The sequence below is a fragment of the Canis lupus genome, chromosome 21 (assembly GCF_011100685.1).
Source record: "Canis lupus familiaris isolate Mischka breed German Shepherd chromosome 21, alternate assembly UU_Cfam_GSD_1.0, whole genome shotgun sequence".
NCBI lineage: Eukaryota > Metazoa > Chordata > Mammalia > Carnivora > Canidae > Canis > Canis lupus.
In genome coordinates, this window is record NC_049242.1 from 16,027,404 (window position 1) to 16,052,469 (window position 25,066).

General features: G+C 39.2%; 2 protein-coding genes across 11 annotated transcripts in view; one reads left to right on the forward strand and one right to left on the reverse strand.

Annotated features, from left to right (window-relative positions):
* Window positions 1-10,622, forward strand: part of CCDC90B (coiled-coil domain containing 90B) — a 52,275-nt gene extending 41,653 nt beyond the window's left edge. For all 5 annotated transcript variants that reach the window (XM_038568472.1, XM_038568473.1, XM_038568471.1 and 2 more), the window contains one exon: window positions 10,130-10,622. In XM_038568472.1, the coding sequence (XP_038424400.1) occupies window positions 10,130-10,185 (56 nt within the window). In that variant the 3' untranslated portion in view covers window positions 10,186-10,622. The remainder of the gene's footprint in view (window positions 1-10,129) is intronic.
* The window catches only part of ANKRD42 (ankyrin repeat domain 42), an 87,395-nt gene that overhangs the window by 4,879 nt on the left and 57,450 nt on the right, over window positions 1-25,066 (reverse strand). For 4 of the 6 annotated variants that reach the window (XM_038568467.1, XM_038568465.1, XM_038568469.1 and 1 more), the window contains 3 exons: window positions 21,412-21,538; window positions 18,185-18,326; window positions 14,717-14,799 (listed from right to left, as the gene is read on the reverse strand). In XM_038568467.1, the coding sequence (XP_038424395.1) occupies window positions 14,717-14,799; window positions 18,185-18,326; window positions 21,412-21,538 (352 nt within the window). Of the gene's footprint in view, window positions 1-13,391; window positions 13,931-14,716; window positions 14,800-18,184; window positions 18,327-21,388; window positions 21,539-25,066 lie in introns of those variants that run through there. The other 2 variants (XM_038568466.1, XM_038568468.1) reach the window with 2 other exon arrangements.

A 25,066-nucleotide genomic window follows, 5' to 3' on the forward strand; every position in this document is an offset into this window, starting at 1 on the left:
GAAAATTTAAAGGCACAGTTAGATTTTCTCCTGCCCTGAAGTAAAAGGTTGTCTCAATTCCAGAGGTTACCCCACATTAGCAGTGGCCTGAGAGATACAGGTGAGTGTGTATTTCTTCCCAGGCCAATACAGAGTAAAGGAAAAGAGGAAAAAGCTTTATGTTTACTTGGAATGTGAAGTCTTGATATGTCATCCTGGGCAGAAGCCTTCTACCTGGATGTCAGCTACTTCTCTTTACCGTCAATTTGATTTTGGGGTCTCCAGCATCTTCTAGTTTTGCAGCAGTGTCCGTGGCCAGGAGTACTTGGTAATAAGGAAGGTCTCTTCCACCAGGGCGCAAGGCTGTCTTCCCCTGGTGATGTCTGTAGAATACCTAGTCACCAGACTACAGATTGTGACTGACAGTTTCCTTTGAATTAGGATCTAGGAGGTCTTCTTGAACCTGTTGACAACAGGCTTGACCTTAAGACATTAGAAACTTCCTATAGCTTGTCATACCAGCATGAGACAACAGTGAATCAATGGAAGGTTGTATACTAATAGAATTCTAAGAATTTGCAAGATTTTCATAAGCTCTTAAGATATGCACAATGAAGTGGGTTTAACCTAGAGCATTGATCACTACAGAAGAGACCATGGAAGGTATACTCCAATGAGAAATATTTTCTACATTTTTTTTTTCACTGTGAGGCATAAGCCTCGCAGCTGGAAAAGGCTCCAGAAAATGCAGAGAACACTGATAACCCGTACAAAAATGATAGCTGAAGTCTGGCAGCAGGTATTGAGAGGGTCCAGAAGGAGGTCTGAAGCCTCTGAGAACAATTTTTCCAGGATTATGGACCAAACAGGTCAGGCCTTGCTGGTAGTCTGTTTTTGTAGTTTTACACAAGTCTTCACACTGAAGTCTATTCATAATTTGAATCACCTTAAATGTACTATGGTGGGTGAAGGTATTAAAAAAAAAAAAAAAAAGAAAAACAGAAAATGGGGTTTGTCAGAGAGCCAGTAAGAACCAAGCTGCTGTCTTAGGTTTTCCGATAGTGTGACTCTTATTTACAGCCACTGCTTACAGATCGCATCTTAATTTTTCTGATTCGGGAGCACACTGTTGCCATGTTAAAAGGACCTTCAGATGACAAAAGTCTGGCAGTGAGGGGCAGAAGCAGAATAGACTTCCTCCACATTTGCTTCATCTCACAAATGTAAAGGCAGCTTAGTATTATTTGACAAAGCTTTCCATGTAATTTGCATGTCAAATAAGCCTGATTGGTTTAACAAATCCTTTGGAATATATCAAAAAGCCTTCATTTAGAATTTGATTTGGAGAAATGTCAAAATACCAGAAAAAGGTTTTTAAAGCACTTGCTGGACAGGATCACAAATTATGAAATTCAAATATGAAAGGTAAAGAAATTTAGTGTCTTATCAAAAGCAAATTAACAGTCTAAGAAAACTTTGTCCTTTTTAGAGGGAATACCAATTTCTAATTTTGTACTAGGTGACTTTTGATACTAAAACTTTAATTAAATTTAAGGTTCCTTATCCGCAAACTTTTTACAGTTTGTTTTGCCTACATTCTGATTTTGTCTGTTTTTTCCTCTTTAGAAAACCAGCCTCACTTTAGGACAAAATTACTCTTTCCCCTCAACAAAAGATAATCTCCATTCTTCATGTTTTTGTTTTTACGAAAACACATCCTACTTACCTGGCATAGGGAAATGTTTCCCTTATTATTTTTAGTAACATTAATTACATATATTAATTAGAATTCTTAACCCTTAGAAACCTTAATTTCCAGTGAAAACTAAGTAAGCAATTGTAAATATACCAGTTTTAAATTTGAAAATTCATGAATACATTTCAAAATTTTTTGAATTATATACCTTTTAAAATTTTCTAATTTAGCTTTAATAATATCCAAATGTTTTTTTTAGTTTCCCTGTAGTAGTAAACCAAAAGTAGTCCTATGTAAACCATAGTAAACCTATGTTTTAGTAATTAATGTTTTAGTATTTTGTCTTATTTAAAAATAATCTAGATATTTAATGGATTTAACTTATTAGCTAAATTTTAAGGTTTCAAATTACCAAAAAGATTTGGAGAAACTTAAAAAAAAGAAAGATTTGGAGAAACTTTTTAAAATTTTACTCTACTTGTTCTTTAAAATTATATTTAAGTTATTTATGAAAACTTCATTAAAAGTTTAGGCAAAGTCAGCCATTATCCTAAACTATTATTTTTATTCATAGATCATAGAAGAAATGTAAACTTATTTGGCTAGTAAACTCAGGAAGAATAAAAGTTTTATATATAATGCTGATAACTCTAAAGACATAAACATGTCTTGTAAACCATCAGTCTTAAACTAGCTTTCATATCAAATATTTTTCCAAATCACATGAACTTGAAAAATATTTGGGTTAGTTTTTTTTTTTTTCTTTAAGTTTTATTTATTTGAGACAGAGCAAGAGAAAGAGCAGGAGCAGGGGGCAGAGGGAGAGGGAGAAGGAGACTCCCTGCTGAGCCAGGAGCCCAATGTGGGGCTCAGTCCCAAGACCCTGAGGTCATGACCTGAGCCGAAGGCAGACACTTTACTGAGCCACCTAGGTGCCCCAGTTTTTATCTTTCTGAGAATTTCAGAATCCACATTTTTTATAAGTGCTTGCCCTGAAACCAACTAAATAGAGATCTTTTATAAGTTACTTTTAGTAATACTATCCAGATGTAAGAAATAACATCATTACAATATACATGTAGACATAATTAAATACAGATGCAGAAATTAAAAGGGATGGTTGGGGGGAGGAGATGGTAAAAAAGATTGATGATCTTTGAATCGATATTGGAACCACAGTTCTGGTCCTATAAAGACTAGATGGGCAAAACAGGACAGCTATTTTTAATTCCTCGAAGAATTGGGCTGCCACCACAATGATAGCAAAGAACTGACAAACTCCTCCATCCATCTGTGAGAATGTTTTCTTTCTCTCTGGACATATAGCCAAGGGGAGAAGGCCTAAAAATATTCCTATCAAGCTATCAATATCAGCTTTCAGTTTAGTTAAGTTGTTGATTATTGAGTCATTAAATCCTGTTAGCTTTCAGCTCGGACAAACAGTAAATATTTCTGGCAGTATTAAAGCACTTCATGGGCCCAAGAGGAGGGAGGCATCCTCAAGGAGGGTGTAAAACGATATCTTCACAAGGTGGAGAGTCACTCCCACATATGGTAAAAGGAAGAACCAACAACCTGCAAGTCCCAGGGCAGGAAGCCAAGCCATATTTAGAATGTAAAAATACAAAGCAAGAAGGAAACAGCTTTTCCCAGAAGAGAAAGGATCAGTAATCAATGAGTCTAGATTGAGAAAGGAAGTGGCAATGTGAAATTGTATTTCCCTCTCTCAAAATGATGACAGAAGTCTGGCAGTGAGGGGCCATTTTTGCAGAAGCAGAATAGCCTTCCTCCACATTTGCTTCATCTCACAAATGTAAAGGCAGCTTAGTATTATTTGACAAAGCTTTCCATGTAATTTGCATGTCAGATAAGCCTGATTGGTTTAACAAATCCTTTGGAATATATCAAAATTGGTTTAACAAATCCTTTGGAATATATCAAAAAAAGGAGGTAATTTACAAAAACTCTTAAGATCTTCCCTCAGTTTAAGAAGTTCTCTCCTAAAAAAAAAAAAAAAAAAAAAAAGTTCTCTCCTGTGGCCCTTATATCAAGGAGGGGGAAAGATACCTGAAGGGGATCCTCTGTAACCTCGGGTGGTCTTACTTTTAAAGGTAACTCCCCTAACACTGTCTTTAGAGTGGAAAGGCAATTTAGACAGAGGATCACTGGGATAAATACTCAAAGGATAGAGAGGAACAGCAGGAGTTAAGGCATATTTTTTAATTAGTCTTGTTTTAGATTCTTTTCTCTTTTTCATTAGCTTTTTGTAGTAAATCTTAATGAAACTTAACGAATTTGGGAACCTTTTGGAGGCTTCTGCTTGCCAATTAAAACATGTATCCGGTTCTGTCTAATTCGGGAATCCTTGCTTTCAGGTACACTTCTTAAATGAATGTTGTCTAATTGGAATGTTCCCCATAATCGCCATTGTAATCCCACATTGATTTCAGCAAAATTTTTCTATCTTGTGAGTTATTGGCAACTTCTAGGACTATAGTTTTTAGACATAAAATAAGCAAGTGTGCCAGAAGGTGGCATGCTCAACTCTGTGAACATAAAGAATCTCACTGCATTAGCTAGGCCTTTGGATTTCTCAGAGCCAAACTAATACCTAAGAGGGACTTGCCTCTGCGTTGGGGGTTGTACGTGTTTTACAGTGTGCCTCGTTAAATAGAAGTTTTCTTGAAGTTGGCAATGACCTATCAACCTACCCCATTCCATCTCATCCAAACACAGCAATCTTTGGGTTAGGTGTCAAGCACGCTGATAGCTCCTGTCAACCTCAGCCACCAATTTTGGCACCTTTTCAGTCTCCAAGATCCCCACTAAGTAGTAGCCTTTATTTACACAAAACAAGACAAACACCTCAACACACCAGCAATAACCAAAATATATCACTGTAGACTATCCAACAGAAAGCCATGCATACTACCAGCAGTTCCCAAACTGGACTCAAGCAGACTTCACTCAGGGACTATGGACTAGAAATGAGGAAAGAACTAAACCAGTAAGCCCCAGTAACTGGGGCATGTAAACAGGAACTGGGGGAACGATTCCAATGTCGAACTGTAGACGGAACCAAAGGCTAAGGACTGGGGCTCCATTAGAGCCTCCTTTGTTAGACTGACTCATTAACCCTGGGCTGGAAAGCCAGTTAGATGGATAGCTTGAACACAAAAAGCAGAGCTGAAACTGAGGGAGACTTACCAAAGGCCCTCAAATGGGAAGACAGACCTTGAACTCTCAGCGTTTACAGGGTGCCATACCTCTGTTGCTCATTGTCCCCAGATGCCAAGAGACTTCAGATCTCATTGCCGCCACCAAATCTTTCTTTTTAAAAAACAAAACTGAGTAAACCAAAATGGAAGGTGAAAAGGAGGATGGGGCAAGTAAGTTATTAGCAAAAGAAAAGGATTGTTCCAGGCAAAGTCACTTTCCCTTAGTGGAAGAGCAGGGAGTCTTATGCAGATTACTTCATCTTCTTTTGGGGGATAGAGAGGACCCATGTGGCCGACTCCATGTCTAGGTATGACCACACTAAGGTTTAAACTACAATCAGATTAGGTATTAGGCCCCAGTTTGGGGACTCGGCCTAAATGACACCTTTGGGGCCTGTGGTTTTCCTTTTCAACACAGTGTTTGTCAGAGAAAGTAATTGCTGTCGTTTATATTCAGATCTGTTGGCTCCTATCTCCCAGGGTAACCATGGAGCACAAAAGAAAAAAAAAAGAGCTAGGACATGTTTCCATTATCACAGCGCTAGAAGAATGGAGTTTTATAGGCAGTGTAGGATAGAAGTTTAACAGGAAACTGCAACCTACTCGTAGGAAAAAGCGTATGGATATCAAATATAGAAAAACAAGTACAGGGGCGTCTGGGTGGCTCAGTGGTTGAGCATCTGCCTTGGGCTACAGTTGTGATCTTAGGGTCCAGTCCGCATCACATCAGGCTCGCTGCTCAGCAGGGAGTCTGTTTCTCCCTCTCCTTCTGCTCCTTCTCTCTCTCAAATAAAATCTTAAAAAAAAAAAAAAGTACAGAATGATGCAAAGATAAATTGGTTGTTCCACAATGGAAAAAAAAATGAAAATTTTACTTTTATTCCTATGTTCTTCCATAAGGATTTGAGTAGACTTTAAATAAAGGCAAAAGTGATAGCAAGCATAGGGGGGAAAACCACCTTCTACCTTGAATCCAGCTGAGCACAAATATTAGACACCCAAAAATTAGATTGTCACATACTGAGCTCAAGTGCCATGTAATGTGACCCAGTTACAGGGCCCAAAGGAGTGAGAAGAATGCCCTACTTTCATAGTAACTTTTCTCTTCCTTTGTATAAAAAATAATGTGTTTTACTATTAGAGTATATGTCTTTCTAGGCTTTTTCTTCTGTATATAAATATTGCAGATTATTAAAAATAATAACTAGATTGTATTGTACAGGCTACAACTTTTTCCAGATTTAACCTAATGTTTTATCTTTGCATATCAATTCATAAGTATTTTTTTTTCATAAGTATTTTTTTGCTAGAAAGTAGAGTATCCCACTGTATGAAAACGCCATAATTTATTTTTCCAGATCTCTATTAACAAACATTGTGCTGCCCAGTTTCTCATTAGAAACAGTGTTGTAGGGATCCCTGGGTGGCGCAGCGGTTTGGTGCCTGCCTTTGGCCCAGGGCGTGATCCTGGAGACCTGGGATCGAATCCCCACGTTGGGCTCCAGGTGCATGGAGCCTGCTTCTCCCTCTGCCTATGTCTCTGCCTCTCTCTCTCCCTCTATATGACTATCATAAATAAATTTTTAAAAATATTAAAAAAAAAAAAGAAAGAAACAGTGTTGTAGGGATGCCTGGGTGGCTTAGTGGTTTAGCGCCTGCCTTTGGCCCAGCGCGTTATCCTGGATTCCTGGAATCAAGCCCCGCATTAGGCTCCCTGCATGGAGCCTGCTTTTCTCTCTCTCTCATGAATAAATAAATAAAATCTTTTAAAAATAAATAAATAAATAGTGTTGTACCCAAAACACAAAGATCTTTGTGCCCTAATGCTAAGTAGTACTATATCATTGTTTATGATCATCTGAATTCGGGAATCCAAGAGATACACACATTTAAAATTGTTTATATTACTGAATTGTCATCCAAAATAAAACTGCTGATCTATACACCATAACTAGTTCTCTGGGCAGCCTCTAATTCTGTTGAGGCGACGACAGGAAGAATGAAGGGAGACCCCAGCCTCAGCTGGTACGTACCTCCCTTCCTCTCTTCAACTTGAATCTTCTAAAATATTTTTGATTAAAGATTTTATTTATTTATTCATGAGAGAGAGAGAGAGGCAGAGACTCAGGCAGAGGGAGAAGCAGGCTCCCTGTGGGGAACTCAACGTGGGACTTGAGGGATCAAGCCCTGAGCAGAAGACAGATGCTTAACCACTGAGCCACCCAGGCGTCCCTAAAAATTTTCTTTTTAAAATACTGAACTTCTGTTGAAGATTCATTTGAAAAAGAATTCTAAGGCTAAAGTAAGTTTTGAAAACCACTATTCTAGCAAAGTCTATGGAACCAGAAATCTTCAGTTCACTGCTGACACTCAGGGGAAATTACAAAATAGCCCAGTTTGCAGTGTTCATTCTCACTTTCAAAATATATCTCAGAGCAACTGAGGTTAGGAGGAGCTTCAGATTCCACTCAGCTTCCTCTAGAATGTTTATGTAGATCAGTATCTCAGTTAAAGTCCCTTTTGGGGCAGCCCCGGTGGCTGGCTCAGCGGTTTAGCGCCGCCCTCAGCCCAGGGCCTGATCCTGGAGTCCCCAGATCGATTCCCACGTCAGGCTCCCTGCATGGAGCCTGCTTCTGTCTCTGCCTGTGTCTCTGCCTCTCTCTCTCTCTCTCTCTCTCTCTCTCAAATAAATAAATAAATAATCTTTAAAAACAAAAAATAAAGTCCCTTTTGCCCTCAGTTTGAAGGTGGCAGTGGTCTCCAGAAAGCCTTCTTTCAGTAGTTGGTGAACTAGGCAGACTTGAAAAGACTTAGTGGCTGTGACAAAAGAAATTAACAAGTCATTGTTTACAAAAATACTTTTTCTGAGTACCTTCCTTTACTTTTTTCACTCAGGATTTGGAACCAGCCATTCTAAAGCATTTTCTTTCTTCTACTTTATCCTTCAAATACATGTTATTGCCACTTTTACTGTTAAGCCTTTTAGGAAATTAAAATCCCATAATCTCAGTGGAAAGGTAACATCATAAGTGGATCCACTGGGTTTAGGATACCTGTGATGTCAATAAAACAGTAATACTCCACTTTTTCACATAACTGAATTCAATCGAGCAGAAGTAGAGAAAATGAAAAAAAGATACTAATAAACCCGTAGCATTCAAGATTTTTCCCTTAGAGAAGAGACCCTTACAAAAGGGTTTAGATTTACAATTTAGAAATTGTAAGCAGTTTGGTTATTTGGTTTTCTAGCATGTATCAATCAGGACTCTTACTTTCAATGATCATACATCCAACTTGAAGCAGCTAAGGTATAAAAAAATTAGTTTACATATTGAATTAAGGAAGGGTAGAGGTATAGCTTGACCTCAGGTATACTTGGAATCCCAATTTACTCTGTATATTGTCACTCTCTTACGCCAGCTTTCTCCCTACATTGGAAACATGGCTACTAGTAGCTTCCAGACTCCTGTCATTCCAATTTCACCAAGAAAAATTACCGCTTACCTTTTTTCCAATTCAGAACATCCCAGGGAAGGCCCATTTTGAGTCAGACACCAACCACCCTTTGACCCAGATCATTGTTGCCAAGGAAATAAGAGCTGTAAGATAATGGCAGGTCCGCTTGATCTCTATAGTCAGTGTGGCACATTCTGTTCTAAACAGACAAGTAATAAGCTAACATTACAGAGTACTTAAGGGGTACCAGGTACCTGCTCACCTGAGCATCTTATTGTAGGGATTGTCCTCAATAGGTCATAGACGATAAACAGCAAATGTGAAAGCAGTTTGAATAGCAAAACAACACCAAGACATAGTAACAGTGAACAATAGAAATGAGAAACTTACCGCTTCTCTGCCTTTTGGCTAAGATCAAGTGCAGAAATGAGACACTTAAATAATCATTGTGTTGTAAATTCTATAAAGGAATGAAATGCATCCTTCCTCACAAGAAATAAGTGTTCATTTAGTGATCTAAGACTCACTTCATCAGCTGTTTGGGTTAACAAGAATCACCTACACAGCCCTCTGTGGCTCAAGAAATGACAAATCAGATTGAAGCCTTCAGATGGTGAGGATTAAATAAGATTAACAAGATGGTTTTTAAACAATAACTGGACTCAAGTACATATGTCGAGTCCTTCTTCCACCACTTGCCAGCAATTTATAACTTTGGGCTTGTTGCCTTATCTATACAGTGGGATAATATCACCAATCTTACGTGGTTTTAATTGTGGTTAAATAAGGTAATGTATAGTTGCTCAGGACACTGCCCTGGAACATGGTTAATACTATCAGGATCAAATGGATGAATGTATGATTGACAAAACACTTGTGTTATTTTTCCTCAAATGTCCAACCTCCCTGTCTGTGTCTTAGACCTAATCTCACTTGTTAAAATTAAGTAAGTGAAAAAAAATTAAGGAAATGACCTTGTCATTAACCAGATTTCAATTAGTTATTAGGATCAAATGGGATAATGTGTAACTAGATTTATGTCTTTGAATTAGAGTAGGCTGTTTCTTGCATCTTTCGTCATAAAGGTTTGCCATTCATCTCTGAGTCTCTAGTTTAAAAGTTGAGGCTATTTAAACTAGAAACTAAAGAGTCCCTAAAAGCCTCACCCAGATTCAGCTTCTTAAAAAGAGAACAAAAAGGTTTTTTATCCAGAATCTAACAGAGTAGGTGGCATATTAACTACATTAAAAGCCTGGTACTTGTTCTGCCTTTTCTTCTACCTATTATTTTTTAGAGGATTTTGATTAAAATTTCATTTATAAATTTTTTATAATCATGAAAATTTTAAATGTGCTGAAAAGGCAATTAAAGCTTTCTTCTCATGGATGATATGCATGTCTATTTTACTAGCTTGACTACATTTTTTTAATACAAATAAGGTTTTTCCACTTATCAGATCTAAAATTGGATTTCATAATTATTTAGTCATTGCTAATGTTAATGACTTTAAGCATTGTTTATGGATTCTAACTTAACTTGTAAATGGTCATCCTTATTCTGGTTTAAGATACAGGAAGCTTTTAAGAATTGGTATTAATCCTGCTCTAAAGGATATACTTCATCCTTAGCATAATTTCCTGGGGATTAAACACCTAAGGTAGAGAATTGGTTGGATTTCCTTTGTTTTTTGCTCTTCGTTCAATTTGAAGATGACAATATTGTGTTTGTCTCCGCAAAATAATCTCAAATGTGTTGCCCATAATATGGTTTCTTTTCACAGCCTCCGTGTTTACTTGCCTGGCAATCGCACTGGGATTTTACAGAATATGGAAGTAGAGAAACTGCAATGCTCCTGTTACTGCTGCTGTGGGCTTCTTAGAACACTACTCCAGGATACACTCTGACTGTGAATGTTGCAGCAGATACTTAATACAAGATTATTCAAAGTACATATGGACTAAAAATAAATATTTTAGAATGGGAAGAGGTGTTTTAGGTTTGTATTTGTGGGTCTTTATTATGTTGAAAAGCTGTCTTTCAAAACCTGATTTGAGGGGAAAAAAAAGCCTTTTATCTTTATCCTTTTAATAGTTCATAGAAACTGATCCAGTTTTCTTGTGTTTGCTTGAACAAATGTATGTCATATAGAATTTCTTTGATGTCTGCTGCAAATTTAAAAACTGTTCCCAAGCCTACATGTTATTGTATTCAGCTTTCCTGGTAACTACTGCACAATTACCTTTTCATAGAAATAAAATCTTGTTAAAACAAAATTGTTTGGATTTTAAAGGCAACTTACCATATATAGAGATTGGGTTTTTTGGTAGTGACTTAAAACAATAAACTTTAATGTGTGCCCTAGTGCAACTGTATGACACTCAGTATGAAATCTTCAAGTTGCTATGTCTTGAGCTTTGAATATTACGTATACTTCTTATTTTTTTGATTGACAAAAGCCAGTTTATCCCTGCTTTTTAGAAACCCATCTTATATTACATAAAGTGAAGAGATGTTATGTTTTATTTTTTTATGATTCACTTAAATTCAGTAAACTTGTATTTGGTGACAAACTAGACTAGTTATATAAGAACTAGTCAGGAGTCGGTATGAACTTCACCGTGTTTGAAAAACAAATCAAATTTTATAATTCCCATTTTGTCAATCTGTAAGAATTTAGATGTATGTATATTTAAAAGTATGCAGTTTTTTTTTAATTAAAAGAAAAAAATGAGGCAATGGAAAAAGCAGTGGTCACCAACACTGAACTTAGTGATTGTCATTTTGTTGAATAATAATAGCCAGTGACTATACAAGAGGGAATATGCTAAATATAAATATAAACGCACTGTTTTTCTGTTTGTTTTTCCACAGCAGTCCCCTTAAGTGGTTGGTATTATCCCCTATTTGACAGCTGAAAAAACAAGCTACAAGAAGTTAAGGTCACACAGTTGTAACTTCACACAACTGAAGTTGTCAGGGCTATACAGCAGATAAGCCACACTCTTTTATTTTTTTTTTTTTCTTTTATTTATTTGACAGAGCAAGCACAAGCAGAGGGTGTAGCAGGCAGGAGAGGGAGAAGCAGGCTCCCTGCCAAACGGGGAACCCGAGACAAAGCCCAATCCCAAAACTCCGGGATCATGACCTGAGCCAGAGGCAGACATCTAACCAACTGAGCCAGCCAGGCACCCCAAGCCACACAGTCTTTAAATGCCGTGCTCTTTCTTACTCATTATTCTAGTCATCTACAAGTTGAGGCCTCTACCTCGAGTGATATATGCCACATTATGTTAAGGAAACAAAAATAGAAGTGAAAAAGATGTTAAAGAGATACAAGTAGAAATCTTTTTTTTCCCCATGCCTTAGATTTGTATTATGTATGTATGTATATATATACATATATGTATTTTATATATATGTATTTGGTCTTTGTCCCCAGTTCCTGGCACAGATCTCCTAAAACCCGTATACTTTCTTGATAGGGATAATTACCAACTTCTGTTTTCTTGGCACACAGCTCCTAAAATCCTTCAATCTCAATGATAAGAGTATGTTTTGTTTGTATGCTAAGATGACAGGAGGCTGGGAGCCCATATAGAACTTCTGATTGTGGACTCGTTGCCAAATAGACCAAGGAATGATTCCACATTGGAAATTTTCAGCCTCCCTGACCTCCCAACTCAATCTCAGGGAAAGGGAGAGAACAGGAGAGGAGCTGGAGGTTGAGTTCAGTTACCACTGGCCAAACCAATGAACATATCAAGGTGCTAGGAGGGTAGCACACCAAGAGGTCACGGAAGCTCCATGCACCTCTCACTCCACACCTTGCCCTATGCATCTCCATTTGGCTGTTCCTGAGATGTATCCTTTTTAATAAACTGGTAACAGTGAAGTGCTCCGAGTTCTATTAGTCATTCCAGCCAATTATTGAACATGATGAGGAGGGGGTTATGGAAACCCCCAAATGTACCGCTTCTTAGAAGTACTAATGACAACCTGGAACTTGTAAGAGAGTGTCTGAAGAGGGGACATTCTTGTGGGACTGAGCTCTTAACCTCTGAAGTCTGACACTAATTCTAGGTAGTGTCAGAAGTGAATTGTTGAACACTGATGATGTCCAGAAAATCCAAGAATTAGATTTATATAACCTGACAATAACATATATGTGAGTTATGATTAAGTACAGGTAATTTCAGGATTGTATTACAATTTTGATTCAGCTGCTATATTAAGACCCAAAAAAATATTCTGGTTTCAATAAAGAGGTTTAAATTCTCTCTTCCCTACAGTCCAGGTGTAAGCATGCTCAGGCTAATACGTTAGCAACATGGTATCAGGGCACAGGACCCCTCTTATCTTACTGTTCTGCCATCCCGGGTGTTGCCTTCATTCACGAGGTCCAGTGACTCACCACCACACCCACACTCCAGAAGCAGAAAGGAACAAGAAGTGGGTAAGCCTTTCTCTTTAAGGTCATGACCCTAGAGTTACATACACATCACTTCTGCTCAGACTCTGCTGGCCACAACTTGGTGTCTTAGCTGCAAAGAGATTAGGAGTTAGCCCTTATCCGGAACAGTGCCAAACCCAAGTAAATCCTAACACTGGAAAAACAGAGAGTACGTACTGGGGGTGACCAGGGAACCTCTTCCTCAAGGGTGCATGCTTCTCTGACAACACTCTTCTAGTGATTTCCTACCTCACTGGTACAGAGAGAGACTGGAGGTCTAGCCATGAGAAAACTGGAGCAAGTATAACAAACTACAGAGTTGGGATTAATTTTAGGGTCACCAGGCTGGAAGGAAGAAGGTAGGCTGTGTGTAGTCCCAGAATGTGAGAAACTGGATTCGGGAGTTCCTGTAGTGGTTAAGAAAGCAGAACTTTCCCTGCCAAGGTTAGAATCCTGGCTCCACGTGCTGTGTGATTCTGGGCAACTTACTTAATTTCCAACTGTATACAGTATTACCTGCCTGTCTCCTCCTGCTGTGGTGAGAATTAAGAGAGAATACATAGAAGGGACTTGGCACAGATCTCACACATAGTATGTACCAAATAAACGTTTTATTACAGATCGAAGGCTTAATGGAAAATGACAGAGAAACTAATAATCATATAAAGATTATCAAAAGGAAAATAAATAAGGCATTTTTTAAAAACTTGCTCACAGACCGCTGACCAGCCTGAACTGGTCTAGCACTCAAATTGATTCATGTCAGGGCAGACTGGTCCTGATGACACTGTCAGAACGGCCTTTAAACGTCCACAGGAAGTACATGCCAGGGCCCAGAGGGTGGGCAGTCTGGTGCGTAATGAGAAGGCTGCTGCCAGTGAAGCCCAAAGCCAACAATCAGATCTTCAGGGAGAGGCAGGATCTAGACAGCTGCCCCAGACAGTTGCATGTTGACAACATCGAGGAGGAAGTGGGTAAGAACGGAAGGTATGAAATCAGAAATGAAATGAAATGCGGTGGTGGTTTTTTGGTCAGCAACATCAGGTGGGGAAAAGAGAAGAAAGAATAAGAAAGCCATGTGTTTTTTATCCTGTCCAGTCAGCCTCGTTTTTATACTGCTTTCTTATAAAGCTGCAAGACAGAACAGAACAATGGTTGTTTTGTTTTTGTTTTTTAATTTGAGAGACAGAGCAAGAGGAGTGAGGTAGCAGCAGAGGCAGAGGGGGAAGCAGGCCCTCCACTGAGCAGGGAGCCCAATACAGGGCTCAATCCCAGGACCCCCAGAGTAGGACCTGAGCTAAAGGCAGACACTTAATCAACTGAGCCACCCAGGTGCCCCTAATGGTTGAATTCTAAACCAGATTATATAGGTATTCTTAGCAAACACATATTTTGGGGGCATTTTTCTTCTACAAGAGTGAATTGTTATTTTATATAAAACTTTCCTGAGATATTTGGTAGTTACTATAAAGATACCCTTTTCTAAAATTTACTCATCTTATATTGCATTTTTTCCCAAGTCCAGATACTTTGTAAAAGTCATTTGAAAAAAAAAAAAAGTCATTTGAAAAGTTAAAAAATGGTATGCTCTAGAAAGTAGAATTTTTAATGCCTACATTTCTCTTGATTACTAGACTGTACTACCTTATATTTTAAAGTTTGTGTGAATATTTGCAAAATTAATTACTCATAAATGTAAAGTCTTGCCTACATAACTATATAAAAAGTATACTGGGAGGGGGAGTACAGCTGAGTGTATATAATTTTAGCAATCCCTTTGATAATATGATGTATTTCTGCCTCCAGAATTGGGACAGATAAGAGTAACTGAGGAGAATTTGTATAGATTAACATATCAATTTAAAAATAAAAGAAAAATCAAGCAAGTTTATTTAAAGTTATTTCACTAATTAGTACCTTCTCACAAAAACTCCCCCAGAAGACACCTTTTTCTTTATTTGCCTCTTCTCTTTGCTTGACTCACAAGAAGAGTCATCTTCCTACAAACAAAGGAAAAGAAGGCCAAGTAAGATACATACACTAGACACAATTTCATCTTTCTACATTATCTGTTCCAAAAGAAAAAATTCAATACATTCAATTCCAGATTAAATTTCTCTTAGGATTTTTACGTAAATAAATTCTTAAATCTCAAGACCAGTACATCATATTATGTGCTGACTCACAGACTAGGACCTAGACACCTAGAGAAATCAACCAGACCTGTCTCTACTGAATACATCCCCAAAAAAGAACACCTCGTTATTTGTTTTGTTTTTTTTTTTAAGATTTTATTTATTTATTCATAGAGACACAGAGAGAGAGAGAGAGAAAGAGAGGCAGAGACAGGCAGAGGGAGAAGCAGGCTCCATGCAGGGAGCCCAACATGGGACTCGATCCTGGGTCTCCGGGATCACTCCCTGGACTGAAGGCGGCGCTAAACCATTGAGCCCCCTGGGCTGCCCCGTTATTTCTGCTTTTATCTTAGCCTAACACTTCTCAATTTACTGCTAACTGACGTGGGAAGAGCCCAAGGCTAGAACTGGTTTTCCCTGAGCTGTTGCAGCCCAAACCTTTACACTATAAACATAGTTGCTGTTATCAAAACAGTAATAGTTATTATCAAAAACTAGTTAAGTGCATTATATATGTCAAACTATCCTAAGAAACTACCCTGGGAAATTTTTTTCCTGAATAAAAATTATAACAGATTGTTTTACAGGGGAAGAAGTCTTAAAGGTACAGCTGAATGCAAGTATAGGTCCTGACCAGATGGTGGCAGGAGATTTAGGCAGAATTTTTTGAAGAATATATAAATGAGCGCTGACTCTTAAGTTCTTTTTATTTATACTTTATATATTTAGACTCCCAAATAAACTCCTCCTACTCTCAGAAGCACTGGTCTCTACACATTTATCTACTGACATTGTTTATTCAACTTGAATATAGAAAATGAAAGGAAGGAAAAAGGAGAAAAGGATATGCAGAAGGGGGAATATACTACTATGAATACTGGTAGATAGAAAATATCTCAGTATTTCCACATAGTATTTCGTTTCACATCAGTTCAGTCTCGAGAGAGAGGTGTTATCCCCATTTTAAAGATGAAATTGAGACTCAGAAGCTTTTGTACCAAGACTACAGCTGCCATTAGAGGTTGGGAACATTGCTCATTTACAAAAATTCAATTAACCTAAAAGCAGTGCTGCAAAAAATGATGGGCACAGAGGACAGGGACCTCCGTCAGCTCTCCTGAAAACCTACACACTGTTGGTAAAGAGCAAAGGTTTGAGGAGGATGTGCTGGAGAGTATGGAATCACATCCAACCCTGAAAAGAGACACTTTGGAGTAAGAAAATATTTTAAACAGCTACTAAAAAATAAAAGTTTTTTAGGTAGACAAATCAATTTGGAATGACTCAAAAGAAGGTGAGGCTTGGGTAATCTCTGAAAGATCTAGGAGCTGGACAAAACACATGTTCCTGTCACGGAGGTGGGGTCAGCAGAGTTCCTGCCCCAGGGTGAGAGGGAACAACTGGTTCGGACTGTAAATGGCAGCTGATGAAAGGTATGTGTCCACCAGTCCTCTAGCCAACACCCTGTGACTGTGTGGGCTGGCCTCTCTATACCAAAGTTTCCCTAGGGGCTGAGGGTGGTACAAGGTGAGCACTGCAAAAAATGAAGAGACTACGTTAATTATTATAACTAACTGCAACTCTTGGAAAATTAAGGACTGGTGAGATACCAAAACAGAGAAAGTGTTTGAATTTGTATATGCAGAGAAATACACATAAATGTTTGTAAATGGATAGAATGTTTGTCAAACACTAAGCCGACCAAACAATAGCTTCCTCTGGAGAGTGGGACTTGATGTGGGAAGCAACAACTGCTGTTTTTAACATTTTACAACAAGCACATAGACTATTTTAATATTTTAAAAGTGGTTATTAAAGAGACTAGGGATAAGTTTATACAAAATAAAAGGAGCCAGGAGTTGTTTTTTTTTAATTAATCAGATTTGAGGTGATACAAGTCTGAAACGAATTAATTCACCCATGATGACTGAAGAAAACATTTCCATATGGAAGGAAAATATGAAGCGTACCTGAATCCCTATACTGTGTCACACGAGATTCCACAAGGGCCACACCATGGCTATCTTCACTCACAGAAGAGAGTGAAAGTCATACAGTGTCCCCCCGGGTACTTTCTGCCCATCTACTCTGAGACTAGGTGGCCTGAATACAAGCACCACTGGGGATTTCTTGCTGTCACTTTCACTCTATTCCCTATACTCTACCTGCTTTTCTGTATTTATTCTTTGTATCTATTTCTCATATTCATTTCTTTTCAGCTTCCTTCTACAGTTATCCTTTTTGTCACTCAAAAGCATTTTTCTGTATGTCAGAGCCGTGTTCTGAATTCCAAATTCATAATTCTAGCTAGAAATTATGAAAAGAGCTAGGGGTATAGGGTCAAAAGCTAGAGATTAAATACTGGTCCCACCATTACTAGCTGCGTGAATTTAGACAAGTCACTTAACCTCTCTGAGCCTCAGGTTCCTCACATGTTAAATTAGGGCAGAAGAAACTTTGCAAAGGTGGAGTGTTACAAGTGTCAGCTTCCATTACTCTGTAATCTGAACAAAGGGATGCTGTGACACCTCCGCTCTGGCTCCTTTCTACTCACCAAAGTTCTTTTGAGGATATGCTCACTTTGGCAGCACATATACTACAAACTTCTTTTGATGAGCCGAAGCTTTCTTATATGGACTCCATTCCACTTTATTTTGGCTATTCAGAACGTTAAAATATACACTCTGAGAATTCTTATCACTCTGCTTGTAAAAAAAATATTTTTTCTTTTTATGTCTTAATAACACCTACTGTACACTTATGAATGAGGATGCTGTTCTAACCAGTACATATGTATGTATGTGTGTGTACATATAAAGTTTATATAGTTATAGATATAAAGATATAGCTACGTAAAGAGATATATTCCTTTAATCTTTAAAGTACTTTACAGAGACAACTGGGTGGCTCAGCGGTTGAGCATCTATCTGCCTTTGGCTCAGGTCGTAATCCTGGGATCCTGGGATTGAATCCCACTCAGGGTTCCCTGCAGAGTGCCCGCTTCTCATTCTGCCTATGTCTCTGCCGCTCTGTGTCTCTCATGAATAAAATCTTTTTTAAAAAATGTACTTTACAAAGTATAAATTATTATCTCCAGTTTAAAAATAAGTCAGGCTAAATCACTTGTCCAAACTACAAAAGGTTGTGGCCAAGAACCAAACCCAAATAGTCCCAGTCCAAGCTTATATATACTCTTAGCTACTCATATATACTACTTGAGAGAGATAAATGTGTTAAGAAGGACACCAACCACAGCAAAGTTGGGAACCTGAATCTTTTCCAGTGTCTCCCTGAGTTGATCCACCTCTGCACGATATTCATCCACCTGACCTTCTAATTTTTCTCTCCGGAGCCGTTCGTACTCCAGCTGGCCCTGCAGCTCCTTGATAGTCCTGTCAAAAAAAATTATTCTCAATCAATCTCCAGTATCAACTAACAATTATCTGTGGCAACAGTGAGAAGCATCCATGCACTGCACTGAAGGCAAATAAAACAAATAATTTCCTTGACAAATATGAATGGAGAGTCTGCCATGGGCCAGCACTGATCTAGACACCAGGGATACAGCAGTGAACAAAACAGGCCAAATGTGTCCTCCAAAAGAGCAGTGGAGGGAGAAAGACAACAAAGAAACAAATATATGGCATGGGGGAGGTGGAAAAATGCTAAGGGAGGAAAGCATACAGCAAGAAGGAGTATCATAAAATGTTGTCAAGGAGAGGATTAACACTTCGTACACAGTGGCCAGGGAAGGCCTTTCTGAGAAGGGGTCTTCTGAACAAAGACCTAAAGGAAATAAGAGAGTTAAACAAGCAGACATCTGGGGGAAGAGCATTCCAGACAGAGGAAGAAGCAACTGTAAAAACCCTAAGGCAGAAGTATGCTTGACGAACTGAAAGAAAACCAGAAGCCAATGTGACTGAATAAAGAATAAAAGGAAGAGTAGGAGGTCAGAGGGGCAAAAGGGAGCCAGAACAAGCAGGGCCTTAATAAGTGATGGCAAGGATCTAGGCTTTCACTCTGAGTGAAGTGGGAAGCCATTGGAGAGTCTGAGCAGAGAAATGGTATGATCTGACTTAGATGTGTTTTCTTTTGCTTTTTTTTTTTTTTTTTCCTGTGTCCTGCCTACTTATCTCTCTCCCCAACACCCCTGCGACAACTGATCTTTTGTTTGTTTGTTCATTCATTTAAGACAGAGAGAGGCAGGCAGAGACACAGGCAGAGGGAAAAGCAGGCTCCATGCCGGGAGCCTGACATGGGACTTATCCCAGGTCCCCAGGATCACGCCCCAGGCTGAAAGCAGGCGCTAAACTGCTGAGCCACCCCGGGATCCCCTGTTTTTGTATTTATTTAATAATCTACCAGTTACCAGGAGTAAAATACACAAACATCAACTGAACAATTCAATGAGTTTTGACTAACGTGTAAACCCTGTAATCACCACCACTACCAAGATAGAGAATATTTCCATTGCCTCAGAAAGTTCTCCCATGCCCCTCCTAGGTAACTTTCATTTCCCATAGGAACCACATTCTGAATATCTATCATGTTAGATTAGTTTTACCTATGCTTACAAATGAAATTGAGTATTATGTACTTTTGTGTTCATGGCTTCTTTCAGTCAACACTATATGAAATATTTATTCAGTTTTTCTTGACAATTAGACCTAAAAGCAGGAGTTTATACCTTAAGAATAAATGTCTTAAGATGTACTCAACACAAAGTGGAGAATCAATGCTAGAGATGCATTAAACTCACTCAGAAGACACACTATAATCTCAGCTGACATGAAAGGACAACCTGGCACAAAGACTAAAGCAATCTTGGAAAAAAAATTAAATCAAAATTGATTTGGTTCAAAATCACATCAATAGTATAACCATTTCACAGTGAAATGCAAATATCATAATCATCTTAGATAACAGGTTTGAAATCAAACTCAAGCTCAAATTCTGGCTTCACCTCCCACCCTTCCTCCTCCCCTTATGACTTCATGCAACTCACTTCACCTCTGTAGTAAGTCTTGGTTTCCCATTCATTTAGTTAACATAGTTCATGGCACTGTGAAGAATGCAAAAGATAACATATTATCCTTTGCAGCTTATCTAATGCCTAGTACACAATTAGTGCTCAGAAGTAATACAAGAGCCATAGAAGTACTAATCTACCTGAGAAGAGAAGCAAAGGAAACCAAAATTTAAAGTACCATAGGGAAGGGTACCATAGGGAAGAGTAACACATTAATCCTTATCAAAGATTTAGACATTACTAAGGTGAATATATTTACCAGACCTCTAAAGCTACATTCAGAAAAGGGTGGAAGAGCTTCTGAGGGTATGAGGGAAAGAGACTCAAGCAAAGCAGAAAGTCCATGTGTGTTGCTCTTTACAGATCCATGTTCTGATTAAACCAGAAGTCTCCTGTCCTGTCTCCCTTTGTTCCCTGTCCACTCTGGAAAGCAGAGAGGTGGTAGGAGGAAATAAACATGAGGCATCCTCTATTCCAATAGCCATTACTTGGAATAGTACCAAATATGCAGGGAGGCAATTCGGGGTGCAGAAAGTGACAGATGAGGGCAGCTGTGCAACTACTCACTGCATTTAGACACGACAGCATTCTCTGGGCATGACGATCAAGGAGCACAGGACTGGGTCTCAGATTTGTGAGTAAGCTCAATTTGATAGGAATGGTTATAGACTATTGGTTGAAAAGCTCAAAGTGATTTAAAAAAAAAAAAAAAGGCTTGGGGCACCTGGGTGCTTCAATCGGTTGAGCATCCAACTCTTGATTTTGGCTCAGATCATGACCCTGAGGTTCTGGAATGGAGCCCCATGTCGGGCTCCATGCTTAGCAGTAAGTCTGCTTGATATCCTCCCTCTCCCTCTGCCTCTGCTCATGCTATCTCTTGCTCGCTATTAAAAATAATTTCTTTTTTAAAGTCTAACTCTATAGAGCTTCAATTTTACAAGATGAAAAGAGTTCAGGAGGGGTGCTTGGGTGCTCAGTTAGTTAAAGCATCTGCCTGCAGCTCAGGTCATGATCTCAGGGTTCTGGGATTGAGTCCCTCATCAGGCTCCCTGCTCAGTGGGGAGTCTGCTTTCCCTCTCCCTCTGCTGCTCCCCCTGCTTGTGCTCTCTCATTCTTGCTCTCGCTCTCTCTCTCTCTCTCTCAAATAAATTAATGAAATATTTTTTTAAAAAAGTTCAGGAGATTAGTTGTACTAAAGTATGCAAGTACTTAACACTACTGAATTATACACTTAAAAATGGTTATGATGATTCGTTTTGTGTTAATGTGTATTTTACCACAACTAAAACTGATATTAACACCTTCTCCATCTAGGGGCTTAAGAGGAAAACTGGATAGAACCTTATATTCTTTGTTAAGGATGGAAAAACAAGTTGTTCGTCAACAAACCTTCACATGGCATTTAGAAAGGTAACTAAAACAAACCATTAGAGTTTTGAAGACATTACTTTTCAGACTCGAGCTGTTCTTTCTTCTGCTTTAGATCTTCTTCTGTTATCCCTCCCAAGTGTTTATAGTTGCTCTCAGCAATATCCAGCAGGTGTCTCAATTCAACAATTTTCTTATAAGCTCTCACTGCAAGACAAAGTTGAATAGGAACTTAGTTTAGACAGAGCTCATGTGCTCACAGGATGCTGAGCCTGAAATATATGCTGCTTCTAGAGCCAGTGCCGGAGTGCTCTGGGAGGGACTAGAAGGAAGGTGGCATATACATAGGAGGGTAAATATCAGTAACAGAATGTCACAGTAACAGGACCAGGTTAGCCAGTCACAGCATCCTCTCCTTAACACTTAACACTCTGATTTCTCTCTCAATAGGTTAGAGAGCTGCAGGTTCCAAACTGCATATGTTGGAATCAACTCGGATGCTCTTTATTTTTTTTTTTTAAAGATTTTATTTATTTATTCATGAGAGACAGAGAGAGAGAGGCAGAGACACAGGCAGAGGGAGAAGCAGGCTCCATGCAGGGAGCCCGATGCGGGACTCGATCCCGGGACTCCAGGATCAGGCCCTGGGCCGAAGCGCTAAACCGCTGAGCCACCCAGGGATCCCTCGGGTGCTCTTTAAAAATGTATATTTGTGTCCCATACTAGACCTACAAAATCAGGTATTGGTACTTAGTAAAAGTCCCTCAGACAATTTTGATGGGCAGAAAGGGTTGGGAACCACTGCAGCCACTAACAAGCAAGTAGAAGAACTTAAAAACAAAAAAGTTACAGAAGAAAGATCCAAAGAACTAAGGCTATTTAGCTTATATAATAATTCTTTAATATTTGAAGGCTATGTTTTGAAAGAACTGTTCTATGAGGTCATAAGAGGTAGGATTAAATGAGATTAGCTCCAGAAAGAGAGATTTTTAACTCAACAAAGGAGAAACTTTTCAACAAACAGTAAGAACCAGGACGCCTGGGTGGCTCAGCGGTTAAGCACCTGCCTTCGGCCCAGGGCGTAATCCTGGAGTCCTGGAATCGAGTCCCACATTGGGCTCCCTGCATGAAGCCTGCTTCTCTCTCTGCCTATGTCTCTGATTCTCTCTCTGTGTTTCTCATGAATGAAAAAAGGAAAGAAAAAAAGGAAAGAAAAGAAACAGTAAGAACCATCATGTATTTTTAGACACTATACTAAGTTCCTTATACATTTTAATCCTCACAAGAACACTGTCAGATGAAAATGGGACCTCTGAAAGATAATGAGTATCTTGTCACCGAAGGTGACTGAGTAGATGCTGGATGACATGTGGCAGGAATGTTGAGTTAAGAGTCAAACTTCAAATGGGCATAGGGCTCTGTGATGTCATAGCCCTAAATATATTTTACTAAAGAATGCTTTGAGTTGAGGCTCATATCCAGGAATTCTGGGATGACAAGAAATCCAATCAGTCCTCTATAGGTACTCTGCCAAAGTCTAGTGGCCCAAGAAGAGGCCATCTTGTCCTTTGGGTTTTTCTCTGGAATAAAATTAAATAGGGACAAGAAAACAATACATGATTTCATACTCTCACCACATGCAAGCACCTGAGTTAGGTATCAGTGAACTTCATGGTATGCCAAGGGGCTGAGAGTTCATTTGTATCAAACACACCAGGGTAGGAAACTGTTCTAGTGACATTCTTGGTCTTTTCTAAAACATCTTCTCAAAATTTTGAGGTTCACTGGCAATGATCTCTTACTCAAATAATTTCAGAAGTAAACTTAAAGTCTATAAATCAACTACTCATTTTCTGAGGCTCTAAATCCTTGCTAGTTCTCAAAAGAATCAGCAAAAAATTTAAGCACAAACAAAAAAATAAAAAGTAGGTAAATCGAACTTCATTGAAATTGTAAATTTTCCAAGACTTCAGCCCAAGATGACAACATAAGACCCTAAACTCACCTCCTCCACAGACCTACCAAATCTACACCTATTTATATAGCAGTCATTCCTGAATAAGAACTGAGGGCTGACTGAACAGCTTCTGCACAAGAAAAGATGGAGAGACCACACAGAGAACAGCAAGAGCACAGAGACATGGTAACAAAGGGAATCCCCATTCCTGATGTTATGAACCTCAGTGGGAAGGAACTAACTACTGAGGGAGCATGAGCAGATTCATCTGCCCTAGGCATAGAAAAAAAGCCAAAGTTTAAAGGGGCAACTAGAACATAAAGGAACCACCATGAGAATCCCCAAACAGCAGGGCACCTGTTGGAATTCTCTCTGAATCAGAAGGGCTGACAAGCTGCACAGTTCACATTCCCACTCTGCCTTGATAGCAGAGATAGAAGCAGGGTCTGAATGCCATAGTAAGCCTGGGGCCCCTAGCCCACACCAGCCCCACCAGTCCCACCACAGCAGGCCCCAATGTTGGTGCACACCAGGACACTCTGGCCCGTACTCACTACAGCTCCAGCCACCTCGCCAGCATGACACAGGCTTAAAGGGCCCTGGGACATTGAGACCCATACCATGATTCAAGATGACTTGCCAGGGCATTCCAAGCACAGTGCAAGGACCCCCAGGCCTACCTCCACCTCAGCTCCAGCTGTTCAACCAGGGAACTCCCTGAAGGGAGTACCTTGCGACACCCTGACTTGCATCTACTTCAGTTTCAGCTCTCCTGCCAGGGTACACTCTGCAGAGATCAGTGAGACATCCTGCCTTGCACCCACTTCAGCTCTAGCTGTCCTGCCAAGGTACCCTCAGTCCAAAGAGCCCTGAGCCTCACTCACTTCAGCTTCAACTTTCCAGTCAGGGTGCCATCTGCAACCAGAGCCCCAGTAATACCCTGGTCTATACAAACTAATGCTCTGGCCATGCCACCAGGACAGCCCCAGCATGGAGTGCTCTGGGACTTCCATTTAACCAAAGCTCCAGTCAGCCTGCCAAAGTCAACAGGTACACACAGACAACACAGGGGGTATCCCTACATAAGGCCACACCTTCGAGTTTAATAAGAGAAACAGCTGTTCTGCCTATTTCATAGAAACAAACACAGAAAGCCAAGTAACATGAGAGGGAGGAATATGCTTCAAATGAAAGAACAAGATAAAACCATGGGAAAAACCTAAATGAAATGAAGATAATCCACTTGATAAATTGTTTAAAATACTAACATAAAGATGCTCATCAGACTGAAAAGTAGATTAATGCACTGACACCTTCAACAAAGAGAAAATATAAAAAAGAACGAGTTGAAGAATGTACTAAATGAGATTTAAAAAAATTAGAATCAACAGTGATTAGAGAATACAGAACAGATCAACAATCTGGGAGACAGGGTAATGGAGAACACCCAAGGTGAAGAGCAACAAGAAAATATTTTTAAAAATGAGGATAACTTAAGGGATCTCCTGGACAACATCAAGTGAACAAATATTTGCATTATAGAGGTCCTGGAAGGAGAAGGGGGTGGGGGAGGCAGAAAACTTATTTGAAGGTGTAGTAGCTAAAAACATCCATAGCCTAACAATGGAAACAGACATCCAGGCTAGGAAGCCCAGAGAGTTCTTAAATAGATGAAATCAAAGAGGTCCATACCATGACACATAATAATTAAAATGTCAAAGATTAGAGAGAAAGATGGGAAGATGGTAGAGTAAGAGGACTCTAAGCTCACTTCATCC